Below are 15,025 nucleotides of genomic sequence, written 5' to 3'. Positions count from 1 at the left end.
CCATCGTGTATATGTACCATATCTTAATCCATTCATCTGTCGATGGACATTTAGGTTGCGTCCATGTCTTGGCTACTGTGAATAGTGTTGCTGTGAACTTAGGGGTGCATGTGTCTTTTTAAATTATAGTTTTGTCTGGGTATATGCCCAGGAGTGGGAGTGCTTGATCACGTGGTAGTTTTATATCTGGTTTTCTGAGTAACCTCCGTACTCTTTGTCATAGTGGTTGTACCCAGGTCAGGTCTTAGCATTGCTCCTAAATATGGATAAATCTTTCATTTTCAGCCCTGATGACCTCTTCTTAAACTTTCATCACCCAGTTCCCTTTGATTTGTGTCCATGGAAATTGCCCTATAGCTATCTAAACCTCACCATATGGAAGGCCACCAAGCTTGGGCAGCAATGGTAACTACCGTTCATTCTCATTGCTTGTGGTAGACTCCCAGAATTTCCAGAAAGGTGATTTCTGGGCTTCATGACCCCATAATGGGAAACGTCATCCACCCCACATCAGACCCTAACCTAAAGCACATCTTGCCTCAGTCTGGGGTTGGATATCCTCTCAACCTATCCTGAGGATGTTTTTTTTTTTTTTTCTCTTTATATTTGCGGCTCTAAAGTCCCCAGGTTCTTAGCATGCCATGCCTTTCCATCCCTCCTTGGGATTTATTGTGACAATACTTGGTCGTGCCCTGAATCATCTCCCTCCAACTGATGACATAGTCTCTGCTCATCACGGCCCTCTTCTACCCCAACTGCAGGCTTTCTCCTTCATCTCCCTCTGTTTTGCACTTGAATTCCTAGGAGGGCTTCCTAGGGAAGGTGGAATCCCAGAGATGAGTGGATGGATCAGTACCTCAAAAAGGAGCTGAAAATGAGCCAGCAATTGTGACTTACTTCCACTGGAGTACCGTCAGTGCTAAGTTAGTTGTGGAGTTCCCTTTGTGGCTCAGTGGTAACAAACCCGCCTAGTATCCATGAAGACGCAGGTTCAATCTCTGGCCTTGCTCAGTGGGTTAAGGATCCAGCATTGCCATGAGCTGTGTATAGATTACAGATGTGGCTGGGATTTGGCATGGCTGTGACTGTGGTGTAGGCTGGCAGCTACAGCTCTGATTTGACCCCTAGTCTGGGAACTTACATATGCCTAGGGTGTAGTCCTAAAAAGGCAAAAAAAAAAAAAAAAAAAAAAACCAAAAACCGAAAAAACACACAAAACCTTAGCTGTCTTCAGTAAGAGGGGTGGTCTTGACAGGGAGTCTTCCCATAGGCCCAGCCCCCCAACTACATCCTGATCTTTCTCTCTGACATAAGGAAGTGGGTTTTAAAACTTGAGTTTCTGTCATGGTGCAGCAGAAGCGAATCGACTAGGCACCATGAGGTCGTGGGTTCGATCCCTGGCCTTGATCAGTGGGTTAAGGATCCAGTGTTCCAGTGTTGCCATGAGCTGTGGTGTAGGTCACAGATGCAGCTCGGATCTGGCATTGCTGTGGCTCTGGCGTAGGCTGGCAGCTATAGCTCTGATTCGACCCCTAGCCTGGGAACCTCCATATGCCACGGGTGTGGCCCTAAAAAGACAAATAGACAAAAAATAAAATAAAATAATGACTTGACAGGTGATCTTGGGCTTGACCCCTTCTACCCAAGTTCTAGGCCATGCCAGCAGTTAGAGCTCACCCCTCAGTCCCTCACTCCCACAATGGGACTTGACCTTGACTGGATCTTGGAATCATAGATGCTCTGAGTGGTCAAGTGGCATACATTGCAGAGCCTTGAGCCCCCTCGCCCCCATAACTGGGGCCTGTCCTGGGACAAGGACTCTCTGCCTGTCTGGGTAGATCATTTAGTGCCTTAACAGCTCTATGAAGAATTTTGTTCCCTTTAGGTTTCCACAAATCTCATTGTAAACCACACATTAGTTTTTTTTTCTCAATGAATTTATTACATTTGTAGTTGTACAATGATCATCACAATCCAGTTTTATAGGATTTCCATCCCACAACCCCAGCACATCCCCCCACCTCCCAAACTGTCTCCTTTGGGAACCGTAAGTTTTTCAAAGTCTGTGAGTCAGCATCTGTTCTGCAAAGAAGTTCAGTCTGTCCTTTTTCCAGATCCCACATGTCAGAGAAAGCATTTGATGTTGGTGTCTCATTGTATGGCTGACTTCACTTATCATGATAATTTCTAGGTCCATCCATGATGCTAAAACTGCCGGTATTTCATTCCTTTTAATGGCTGAGTTAATATTCCATTGTGTATATGTACCACATCTTCTGGATCCACTCCTATGTCAATGGACATTTAGGTTGTTTCCGTGTCTTGGCTATTGAACCACACATTAGTTCTAATTAATGAGAGTCCTTCTTAAGACAGCCAGCATGCCCACCCACAATCAAGAGTCTGCAAATCAATGAGAGAATAAGCAGAACCTTTAAAAGGAAAGGTCGCACAAAGGAAAAAGCATGCAATAGGTATGAGAACTTTATGATAACAAAGAATATGGGCTTTAAAGACAAAGAGACATAGTTTCAAGCCTTAGATCTGCCCTCATCAGCTGTATGACCTTGGATCGGTGACCACCTCTGAGACTCATCTTTCCTTCCTATAAAGTGGGTCAATCGCAAACCCGACTTCATAAGGTAGTTTCACCTTTAATTCACACAACATCAGTAAACATTAGGCTTATAAAATTATTATGAGCCTAACTTTTTTCAGGCTAATCATTTCCAGCTCTCTCATTTTTTTTTTTTCACTCGCAAGGCACAGTTTTGAACACTTTCTCCTCTCCACAGCCCAGCTGCTCTCTTTTAAAACATTTACATTTGTTTCTGTGCTTGCACTTTTCTAAAAGCCTGGTCTTCAGCACAGGACAGGGCACCAGATGGGTTCTGACCTAAAAAGGGAGAGTCACCTGCTGATCCCCATACTTTCTACCTTGGTCCCATAAGGACCCCTCTTCCAGGTCTGGATCCAGAGCATCCCACTGACTCACAGAGCTCACTCTCAACTCAGTCCCCGGGTCTTTGCCACACTCACTGCTTATGGGCCTCATAGCCCCATTCCTGAGTTCAGACAGGTGGTTTTCTCTCCTTGCAGGGAGGGGTAGGGGCAGGAGCAGGGAGCGCCTGTTGAATGTTCTGTTTCTTCAGCTTATCTCTCCAACTCTCTAGTTTCTGCAGGATTCGGATTCTGCAGTTCATCTGAGTTACCCTCCATCCTCACCATTAATTTCTCTCTTCTTAAACACCCAGTTCATAAACTTCACAGCAGAAGCCCAGTGCAACCTCCAGCCCACATTCCCCTAAGTGTTGCCCGAGGTCCAGGAGCTACTAAAACACAGGTAACTGGTTTCTGGTCCTCCTCTGTCCACAGCTTGGACAGGTTGGACAGCTTGTTTTTCTCCTCTGGGCTGCTCTAGCCTCTTCTGTGATGGGAGGGTACTGGCTAATGCGGTCTCTGAGGAATCATCAAGTTCTGCTCTTCGGATTCAGTGATTCAAAGTCTGCAGGCCCCAAATCACGTAACTCAGGGATTTTAAACTCTTTCCAGATGCACACCATCCACCCCCGTGACACAGCCTCAGAGGCTGTCTGTGGTGTAAGGGGGTGAGTGCTGACCCCCAGCTAACAAGAGGCACCTGGAACCCCACACCTGGAAAGAGGTCCAGGGCTTTGAACGAAGAGAAGAAAATAGTGTTTGAAGGAGGGTGGCCTTGAATCAAAGGCCAGGAAGTGAAAGAGAAGTGGGTTGGGGCCTTTGAGAAAACAACCAGGGAAGGGATGGTGGGGTCTGAGCCCAAAGCCGGCTGTCAAGCTGTTTATCTCTGTGTGCCATCAATACAAGCAGCAACAGCCATGCACCTGCCTTTGCCTCATCTTGGGGATGCACAACAGGATGCGGTTTGACATTTACCAGGTCCTGTATCTGGGGCGCCTGTGAAAGTCCCTCCCCCCTCTCCCACCTTCCGTGCTCCGTGAACACCAGTCTGACCACATCCTGCCCCAGCTTCTTCCACGCTGCCCTTTCAACTTGGGCCTTGGGTGAGCACCCTGGTGGTGGAAATAGAACCACAGAAGAGGCGAGGGTCTCTGGAAGGGGAGCCAGGCATCTCGGCTGCACGTGCAGACCACCCCACCCCCCAGCATAACACCCACACCGGCTGGAGGTCACTCCCTAGATCAGAGGCTGCAGGGAGCACCTTGCAGGTGGTGTAGAAGACAAAGCAGCTGCTGTAACTGCTGTGACCCCACTGGGGTCCCTGCTAGCCCCACATCACTCAGGCAACTCCCTCCCCCTCATCTGCTTCTAAACACCCTCCCCCCACCCTCCACACAGAGCCTCCCACTTCCTTCCACTCATCTAGTGAGTGGGTGCTAATGAGTCACAGGAAAGGGAGCCCCAGATAGTCAACAGGCTGAGAAACGGTCAGTCCCCAGATATCTGAGCTGGCGTCCGTGTGCTGTCCCCGCTGGTTTCTCTAAGCATCATCCCTACCACTAAGGCCTATGAGGATGTGTGAAGGGCAAGGTCGATCCCATCTGTCGAGAAGAGGGAGGAATAATGCAAGAAAGGCTAGACAAGCAGAAGGCCTGCTTGTCTAGCTAGGAAGCGGGAAGCAACAGGGCAAATTTGCTTTGCCGCAGCTCAGGGAGCCATAGCATCCTCGGCTCAAAGCAGAGACTCCTGCACACAACTAGGAAGTTACCCAAATTTAGTGTCAACCAGCTTCCCATCCTGGGAGTATCCTGAGCTTCCTTCAGCTGCCTGGAGGCTCCCGGGTCTCTTCCTAGACATCCCATGAGTGGCTAAGATCCAGACTTGAAGTTCTGGCCACCAGCATATGGCCCTGGATCTTCCATGTGCCAGTGGCCAGGGAATGATAGGAATGGGAACCATTGTCTGGGCACATCTGCAAAGTCAGAGCCGGTAACAGGGTCCTGGAAGGTCTCCTAGGAAAGACATAGCCTCATCTCCCCAAAGGGGTTTGTGAGGTTGATGAGCTCCTGGCAAGAAATAGCATATCTGAGCCGTATCCCCCCTGAAGAGCTGGTTTCTTTTTCTCCTGAGATTAAACACAAATGTAGATTTCTGATTCTAGATGCTATGGAAGCTGTTATGGGAAAAAGATGCTTATTCATGAGTAGAGCAGATATCATGGCGGATAATAACTTTTTTTTTTTTTTTTATTTTAATGGAGGTTTCCAGACTAGGAGTCAAATAGGAGCTGTAGCCTCTGGCCTACACCACAGCCTCAGCAATGCCAGATTCTTAACCCACTGAGTAAGGCCAGGGATCGAACCTGCATCCTCGTGTATACCTGTTGGGTTCATTACTACTGTGCCATGACAGGAACTCCCTGGATAGTAACTTGTTTTGATGAATTCAGATGGCTTTCAAGCCTCTCCTTAATTAGCCTGCCCTTACCTGTCAATGCCTTCCTGTCTATCTATTGCCTTAATGATCAGGACCGTTTGCTCACTGCCTTTCTGGAGCTTAGAATATTCATGGGGACCTCCTCATTTCTACTCATATTGACTCCTCTGTGGAGAATTGCATTTTTGAATTTAAATACTAGCCTCCGAGTTGTGGCACAGCAGAAACAAATCCAACTAGTGCCCATGAGGATGCTGGTTCGATCCCTGGCCTTGATCAGTGAGTTAAGGATCTGGCGTTGCTGTGGCTGTGGTGGCTACAGCTCCAATTCGACCCCTAGCCTGGGAACCTCCATATGCTGCACCTGCAGCCCTAAAAAGCAAAATACATACATACATACATACATACTAGCCTCCCCAAAACTCAACCTTACCAAAATTCTCTTGCCTTCTTTAGTTTTCCAGAACTTTCCTGAAATTCTTACAGCAGTGAAAATTCTGTTTTAACTCTCCTACCAGCTCCCCTTGAAGAGTCATGATTCCTTGGAACAGAGTTCTGTTTAAGAAGGATTCTGAGAATGTGTAAAGGCCCAACAGAAAAGATTAATATCTAAACAAGCACAACGTACAGGTGTCATGGGTTTGCCATCCAAGTATACTCAGCATTTTAGAAGGTTTACTAGAGTTTACATTTAATTTAAAAAACAAACACACAAGGCTTTCATTTGGGTAAGCTGTAATCCAAATATCTTGTAAACTTAGAGAGGAAAATAATATTTGTTGAAAATTAGACCCTGTAATAGGGCTTTATAACATAAAGACGATCTCACCAAACACACTTAATCCAACAAGACAAGTTTCACAGGTGAGGAAAATAAGGCCCAGAGAAATTAGATAATTAGCCCAAGGTCACAATGGCTAGTAAATTTAAACTAAAAGACCACGTGCCTTAAAAATATAGAGACAGATCTGAAAAGGAATGGACACATGTATATGTATAACTGATTTACTCTGCTGTACGTCTGAAATTAACACAATTTTGTAAGTCAACTGTATTCCAATAAAATGCTTTAAAATACATATAGAAAGTAAAAGATCAGTGGCTGCCAGTGTTTGTGAAGAAGAAAGAACTAAGTAGATGAAACACAGGGTGTTTGTAGGGCTGTGAAACTAGTCTGCATGACAGTAATGGTTAATACAAGACGTGATACATTTGTCAAATACCACAGAAATGCACAATGCAATGAATAAATTTTAATGTAAACCATGGACTTTAGTTACTAATAACATACCCATATTGGTTCAATAATAAATATACCATACCCACGAAAGGTGTTAATAAGAGCAAAGGCTGGGGAAGAAAGGGACATATACGGAAACTTTATCTACTCAATTTTCATCTTACTCTAAAATACCAAAATCTATTAACTGAAAATAACCTGACAGCCCTGTTTCAGGGGAGATCTATTTCTTCTTATGTTCAATAACCAGCTAACATCCACACGTTAGCTTGAGACATTCTTTACTATTAAATAAATGTGAGCCAAACTTGAGTTGTAAATGCATTTTTATTTCTATGGTTGTAGCACTGCTGATTGACTGCGTAAATTTAAATTTTCACACATGGAGGAAAAAATAAACTTAGTGCCTTGATTTTTTTTTTCCTGCAATTAAAAAAAAATTGTTTTTAATTGAAGTCTAGGAGTCCCCACTGTGGCACAATGGAATTGGTGGTGTCTCCACAGCTCCAGGATACATGTTCGATCCTGGGCCCCACACAGTGAGTTAAAGGATCTGGTGCTGCCACTACTGTGGAGTAGGTTGCAACTGATCTCTGGCCCGGGAACTCCATATGCCATGCAGCAGCCAAAGAAAAAAATATTGACGTCTAGTTGATTTACAAGGTTATGTTAGTGTCTGGTGTACAGCAGAGTGATCCAGTTATACACACACACACACACACACATATATTTTTTATATACACACATATATTTTTATATACACACACATATATTTTTCATATTCTTTTTTTATAATGGTTTATTATAGGATATTGAATATAGTTCCCTATGCTATACAGTAGGACCTTGTTGTTTATCTACTTTACTAAAAAATTTTTTCCCAGGTTGTTTCCTGGATTATCTCTCTTTTTTATTTTTAAAAAGCATAGTTGATTTACAAGGTGGCACCATTTCCTGCTGTACAGCAAAGTGACTCAGTCATAAATATATATACATTTTAATATTATTTTACATCACAGTCTGATCTATTTTATATATAGTAGTTTTTATCTGCTAATCCCAAGCTCCAAGGGCCTTGACTATTTCATGTTGTGACCATGCCCAGCACCATCTTGAGTGTACTTCATTTTTCTTTTTAATCCCTGTGACGGCTCAGAATGCCCAGCACGTAACTGCTTAATATATAGTTGACCTTAAAGTGCAACAGGGACTCTTGAGCCTTATTCAATATTGTCTTGATTGCTTTGTGTCTCTGTCTCAGATTTTCCTCTGCAGATTAAATGATACTGAAAAGAAACAAATGGCTGAATTGTTCCAAAGGAAATAATGCCAGGAACAGAGTATTTTAGGACTTCTTGTGCCCCCTCGTGGAACAGAAGGGACATTAAAAAAGAAAATCTTTTGAGGAATGAGGAGGAGGAGGAGGAGGGAGGGCTCAGGGGCTGGGAGATGAGGAAGGATGCTCAGTTGCCAAGGTAACCACAGTGTCTCTTCCCAGACATCCCCATAAGCCTTTTCCTCACCTACATTTCCATCCAAGTAATTTCTCTTTTTAGGGTTTTACCATTACATATGCCTGCCCTCTTTATCCTGTCTCTTGTATCTCTTGGATCACCATCTGCTTCTCTGCTCCCTCTGTTGCTATAAAGGAAGGAATGAGACACAGTAGAACAGGCATTAAAAAAAATTGAAACCCCCAAACAATAATCAACATTCCTGAGTGCATGTTTCTGATGCTAATAAAACCACACTTGTAGCCCCTACGATAACCATCCACCTTGCCCCCCTCCCTGGCTCAAAACCTCATCCAAGCTTTCACAAGTTGTCCAGTCTCTGCAGAAAGAGCAAATATGATGAAAATTAACTAGTTAAGTAACTGGTGTTGGTGCATCCTGCCCTTCTCATTGGCAAATGCACAACCTCCATCACCAGGGTACCCATAGGAATGTGAAAGAATAGGGGGTTAGGCAAGGAATAGCACACTCGGAGGGCTGGAGTATGAGAACCTCAGATTAGACTTCCACATATGGTGAACTTGACTGTGTATCTGCCATTCACAGCTTCAACACACATACGTCTTTTTGTTGTTGTTGTTCTTCCTGGGAACTTCACAAAGTTCTTTTGGAGAATCTGGCTGGTTCAGTTGCCCTCACATTGGCTGCCAGTCAGAAACTCAATGACAAACACATCCTCTAGCCAGTCCTTAAGTGAGGGCTCCTGGAGAGGGTGGTGAGAACTTGGGAGAGGGCAGGGTTTTTGCACAGATGTCTGCCCCACCGGATGCAGTGTGAGACTCCAGGCGCAGAGGTAGAAGCCAGAGTTGCTGAGCAGGAGCTTCGTAGAACTCAGGATGAACAGTCCATCCTGGGGCCTGGAGGCGTTGAAGTTCTGGAGCTTTTCAGGATCTTTCTGGTCAACGCCAATGGAGTGGAAGAGCAGCTGAAGGTCCCCCCCGCCGGTGGCCTGCCTGTACCAGTATAGGTTGGGGCTTGATACCCCCTTCACAGTGCACTCCAGGGAGAGGGCGCTGCCCACAAGCTGCACCCTGGTAGCTGGCCATTGATGGATGGTCTGAGCAATGACACCTGTGGGAAGCATGAAAAGCCTTTGAGAAGGAAGAACCCCAGCCCAGGTTGCCCTCCATTCCAAGAGAAGGTAGGATCAAGCCCTTCCATGGCTCAGGCATGGGGCACCATCATGGGGAGCAGACCATGAGGGCCAAGTGGTCAGTGGTCAAGGGGAGACCGAGGGCACACTCCTTCCTAGGGATTTAGGAACCCAAGGCCAGTGTACCAGCCACCAAGACTAAACTCCCGTATTCATTCAACAACTGGAAGGAATGTACCAAAGAGTCAAACCAACACCCGAGGTTCTTCAGAGGGTTGTGGTGAGGGTGAGTTCTGGAGAGGAGGACCCACCTAAGAAAGTTCCCAGGAGAAGGGCGAGGAGATGGCAGGGCATAGTTCCAGCCAGCCCGCAGTGCAGCTAGTGTGGTTGACACCTCCTCTCTGAGCAAGAGAGGTGGCCAGGCTCCTCCCACTTGGAGATCCGCCATAGCAGAGTGAGCCACGTATCTCTCAGGCTGGGGAGGAAATGAGGCTTGTCTTTTTTTAAGTATCATCCCCACCCTCCCTGGGAACCGGCTTTACCCTGCACGAGTTATCTCTGTTGCAATCCTGCTGAAGGACCTGTATGTAAATACTTAATAATGACTCATTGATTTACCTGTAAATGAGAGATGGCTATCTGGCGCCCCCTGGAGGCCATCTCATCTCTGACGAGAGAAACAGATCCTGGTGGGGATGACCAAAGGGGATTTTAGTCTATCTGAAGCTGGAAACCAGCCAAGGGACGTGTCACCTGGGTAGCTGAAAGCGGGATAAAAGCAGATCAGAGATGAAGAGATTTAGGTCTTCAGGGTTGTCACAGCAAAAATAAAGCCCAGCTCTGAGGGAAGGAATCTGCTCTAACAGCCAATCAAGGGAGCAGCATCCTCTTCAATCCCAGCAGACAGGATTTGGGACCTGGACAGGCAGAATCAACGACTCAATTGAAAGCCGGCCTCTGTGGTCCACGTGCCTCTAACGGTCTCATTAGGTCTAATTTGTCCTCTAAATGCAACATGAGATTGAAGAAAATTGAGGCCTCGAAATCAAATCTGGGTTCTACTCATAGCTCTGCTTCTTAAGAACCCTCAGTGAACTCTCATCCCCAACTTTCTCATCTGTAAAATGAAAAGAAGGATTGTAATACCTACAAATGGCTGAAGATGCATTTTTTTCCTAGTGCACTTACAAGTGGCTGTTGGTTTTTTGTTGTTGTTGTTGTTGTTGTTGTTGTTGTTGTTGTTGTTGTTGTTGTTTGGACTCCAAGGAAAGCTTGTGCCAGCAGGAAAGGTGTACCATGGGATGGTATGGAGGGTGAGGCTGGAGGATGACAGAGGCACAAAAAGCATTGCCAAGCCATCAATTCATAGTAGCTAAGGATGAGAGTCTGCTGGGCAGCTGGTATAACCTCATCAGGCTCAAACATGACAGAGGACCCCAAGACGCCAGGAGGACAGCCAATGGGTGCTGTGGAACCTCCCCTCCTCTTTGCCTTTGCCAAGCCCTGAACTTTGAAGGATTTATTTTTCAAAACAATTATTCCATTTGAGTTGGATGTGGTGAAGTGGTTTATGATGAGTGCCTGGAAAAGGGAGCAGTAGAAGTGGCTTAACAGGGAGAATAAGCCTGAAGCAAGTCAAGCCTTTGTGATGCTTTCCCATTTCATCAGGGTCTAATGATGAAAGAGATTTGTTATGCTTGCTGATGCTGCAGTAAGACAATTCAAGGTTAATGTTGGGGTTCTTGCTTCTAACAGAGTTTAGGCTGTAATGCCTGTTTTTTTGTTTGCATTTGAATGCCCCATACTTGTCGGAGAGTGTTCGGGGTTTTGATCCTTTCCAAATGTGATGAATCCATTCGTGCCATTAATTTAAATAATGGTAAACCAAGGGGTAAGCATAGTGTACATTTCAGGAACACTTAGAACATATGATGAAAAATAGATATAGCCAACTGTAATTGTTCAAGCTCAGTGTTTATAAACCTGTTCATAGAACCCAATATGCCTCTATACCTGTCAGATTGGAGGGATTGAACCCAAGATGGATAGTGTAAACATGCACACACATAGCCTTTCTTCTTTTCCTTCCCTTTCTGTCCTCCATCTTTGCTCCTAGGATTTGTATTGAGTTAGTCCTGTGTGGGATGCGGTCGAGGGAGGGTGGCAGCTCATACAGGGAGGAGATATATAGACACATGTTCTTGCTCTTGATGGGAACACGTCATGCTCTCATTCGGCTGGCAGCCTTGAGCAAAAGCAGTGTGGATCCTGCAGAGCCCCTGGGAGCTGATGTAACTCATGGGCTGCCTTGGCTCAGCGCCACCACCGAGCAGAGAAAGCAATGTGATCCTCCTCCCTCAGGATGGCACGGCAGATTGGGGAATGACGAGACATAGCAGTCACATCAGAGTAGCCAGCTGGCTCCTGATTCCCTAATCGTTGTCACAACTCAGTAGCTTGAAGCTACTTCCATATGGCTGATGCCATAGAAAAATATCTCCCCGTTCTCCACTCCCATCTGCAATATTGCTTATTCATTCAATTCATTCAAGTCATTCACATGTTGAAATGAGGATGAGGATATGATCCCTCTGCTCTACAGATCTCCAAGAGGGAGGAGCTTTATCTTTGGCCCAAAGGAGGAAGGGTCAGCCAGACAAGCTGAACTGATGGCTGACTGGAGCTATGGAGCCTCTCCCATTGCCCTTGCCCTGGACACTTTCTTAGGTGGGTGCTCTTCTCTCTGGCAAGTCTCTCTCAAACCCTTCAGTTACCGTGTTGGGTTTCCCTCTCTACACTGAATTCTTAAGGGAGCAAGAAAATGTACAGAGGCTAAAAGTATAGAACATAAGTGAAGAAAAGAGAAATATTTGTTTGGGGGAGTGGGAAAATAATGCACTTAGATAGGTTACATTAAAATTCCCTAAAGGTGAAATATCAATGTACGGGGGAGATTTTAAGATGAAGTAACAGGGATTGGATTTACCCTCAAACCCCAAAGAACTAAAATGCACAAAATGTAAGAAATGATGTTTGTTAGCCATTGGACCACAGATGACACAAAATAGTGATCCCTGAGAGAAGTGGAATGGAAGTTGATCCTATAATGGTCCCACCTTACCACCTTGAGAATCATTTCAGGTAGTGCTGGAAAATAGAGCCTGCCTGTCTCTCTGAGTTGAGGAGTTCATAGTTCAAGGAGTGGCTAAAATTCCAGAGCAGAGAGAAGAAAGCTGCAGATTAAAAGAGCTCCAGAAGCCACAGAGGGCTTTCAGCAACTCCTTCATTGTTTTGATGAATACATTCATGTGAGGAAACTGCCTTCGAGTAGGAAAAGACCAGTGGAAATGATTAAGCAGAACCATCCCTGTGCTGGCTCACACAGTGCTTGGAATAGATGGTGTTTCTACCAGCCAGATGGGAGAGACCTCTTGACGTAGTGAGCATTGAGTAGAATTCTCGGAAGAGTATTCCCTCAGTAGTGGAGGCAAGTTAGCTTTAGGCTAAAGGTGATATTAGACACAACTTACAAAGTTTAAAAGCAAGACTTGGAAATATCAAATTGTTTCCACGAAATTTAACTGTGTCACAAAACAAAGCTAAGAAATTTTTTAAGGGGTGCAACTATCCCAGCACCTAGCAGCATAAAACTCAAATATCTGACATCAAATTTTTAAAAATCAGGAGTTCCCATATGGTGCAATGGAGAGGAATCTGAATAGGAACCATGGGGTTGTGGGTTCAATCCCTGGCCTCACTCAGTGGGTTAAGGATCTGGCATTGCCATGAGCTGTGGTGTAGATCGCAGATGCAGCTCGGATCTGGAGTTGCTGTGGCTGTGGCGTAGGCTGACAGCTGTAGCTCCGATTAGACCCCTAGCCTGGGAACCTCCATATGCTGTGGGTGCGGCCCTAAAATTTTTTAATAAAAATTAGATGTGGAAGAAAAGAGAAAGTACGGTCCACAAAGTGGAGAAAATCCACCCAATAAAAATAGATCAGGAAAGGATACAGATGATGGAATTAGTAGCCAAGGGTATAAAAAGACGTGTTATATACATTCCATGTGCTCAATAAGGTAGAGGAGAGTATGTTAAAAAGAGACATGGAAGACATAACAAAGTCTGAAATACAATTTCTTCAGATGAAGGATACAGTGAGTGTGCTGAAAGATACATTCAATGGGGTTAGCAGCAGATTAGACATCTCAGAATGAAATTAAAGACAGGGCAACAGAAATCATCCAGGATGAAAACAGAAAGAAAAAGACTTTAAAAATGAAGAGTAGGAGTTACTATCATGGCTCAGTGGTTAACGAATCTGACTAGGAACCATGAGGTTGCGGGTTCGATCCCTGGCCTTGCTCAGTGGGTTAAGGATCCAGCATTGCCCTGAGCTGTGGTGTAGGTTGCAGGCACAGCCCGGATCCCGCGTTGCTGTGGCTCTGGCGTAGGCCAGCTGCTACAGCTCCAATTCGACCCCTAGCCTGGGAACGTCCATATGCCATGGGAGCGGCCCAAGAAATGGCAAAAAGACAAAAAAAAAAAAAAAAAAAAATGAAGAGTAGTAGTGAGTTGGAGGAGGACATCAGGCAGCCTGAGTTCTATAAAACTGAACAGAAAAGGAATGAATAACTAAGAGCAAAACATATCCAAATTTGATGAAAACTAGGAAGCTACAGATCCAAGAAGCTCAATGAAATCTTAGCACAAGTAACAGAAAGAACACTCTAAGAAGATACATTATCAGTATCTTTTTTTTTTTTTTTGGCCACACCCATGGCTCGTGGATGTACAGTGCCAGGGATCGAACCTGTACCAACGGCAGCAACGCAAGCCGCAGTAGTGACAGCACCAGACATTTATCTTGCTGAGCCACCAAGGATGAAAAAAAAAAAAAACTTATAAGCAACTAGAGAATAAAAGTCTAACTAGGCACGAATGAACAGATCCGTGAATGACAACAGTCCTCTTATAAGAAACTGCACAGGCGAGAGGCTGGAGACAAATGTCTTTAAAGTGTTGACAAGAAAATAAAAAAACTGTCAACCTTGAATTCCATAACCAGTGAAAATATCTTTCAAAAACTTTGCAGAATAAAGGGTTCCTCGGGCATAGGAAAAGTAAAATAAATCATCACCAGGAGACACACACTGTAAGAAATGTTAAAGGATATCTTTCAAGAAAAATGAAAAAAAAAAAGTCCAAATGGAATTGGTAATCCAGCTGGGTGGGAAATAAAGAAGGAAGAAGAAAAACCTTGAACTGACAGAACATTGCAATCAACAATAATAATAAAAAAATTTTTAATTAAAAAAACCTTAAAAAAAGGAAAAAGCTTGGACCTATAGTTCTGGCAAATTTCATAAATATAAATATTCCCATAATGGTCAAATTCAAGTTACCAACAGTATAATAACCAGCTTATGAAATTTATGAATATGTAATAATTGGGTCTCATGAGCTGCTACATACCAACTACAGAATACTACTGATGGATGATCAATAGTAAATATGTGATAAATATAAAAACACATTTCATTTTTGTTTTTCAAACTCTTTAAAAATAATGGATCCTTTACTTCCAGCCAAAATGAAGGACAAAATATACAAAACAATGGTTGTGAAGACATTAGACATTGAGCAATGAATGACAGGGAAAAAATGAAGTGAGCTTCCTCATTGCCTAAATTAGGGCCAGGTGAACTCAGTGGTATCACTGATTTGAAGAGCAGGTATGGAGTGTTCATCTGTCAAGCACAAGAGTGAAGAGAATAAGACAGGGGTTAAAGTATGGTTGAGTA

At 44.4% G+C, this 15,025-nt stretch overlaps 1 protein-coding gene and 1 gene segment (V, D, J or C); one reads left to right on the top strand and one right to left on the bottom strand.

The window, feature by feature from the left end:
• EPHB6 (EPH receptor B6) overlaps positions 1-15,025 on the top strand; it is a 62,454-nt gene that overhangs the window by 3,718 nt on the left and 43,711 nt on the right. Inside the window, exons 1-2 of one of the 4 annotated variants that reach the window (XM_085005192.1) lie at positions 8,840-9,271; positions 11,826-11,950. The gene's annotated coding sequence lies outside the window, so the exon portion shown is untranslated. Of the gene's footprint in view, positions 1-8,814; positions 9,272-11,825; positions 11,951-15,025 lie in introns of those variants that run through there. The other 3 variants (XM_085005191.1, XM_021078889.2, XM_085005195.1) reach the window with 3 other exon arrangements.
• On the bottom strand, positions 6,030-9,606 carry LOC146394890 (T cell receptor beta variable 30-like). The segment is given in 2 exon segments: positions 6,030-9,201; positions 9,535-9,606. Coding segments are annotated over 2 exon segments (489 nt in total).

This window comes from Sus scrofa, chromosome 18 (assembly GCF_054392235.1).
Source record: "Sus scrofa isolate SSC_HxYL_T2T_F1_AM1 chromosome 18, Sscrofa_HxYL_maternal_Yorkshire_Landrace_v2.0, whole genome shotgun sequence".
Classification (NCBI taxonomy): Eukaryota; Metazoa; Chordata; class Mammalia; order Artiodactyla; family Suidae; genus Sus; species Sus scrofa.
Note: the sequence above shows the minus strand (reverse complement) of the source record. Positions and strands in the feature narration are given on the sequence as shown.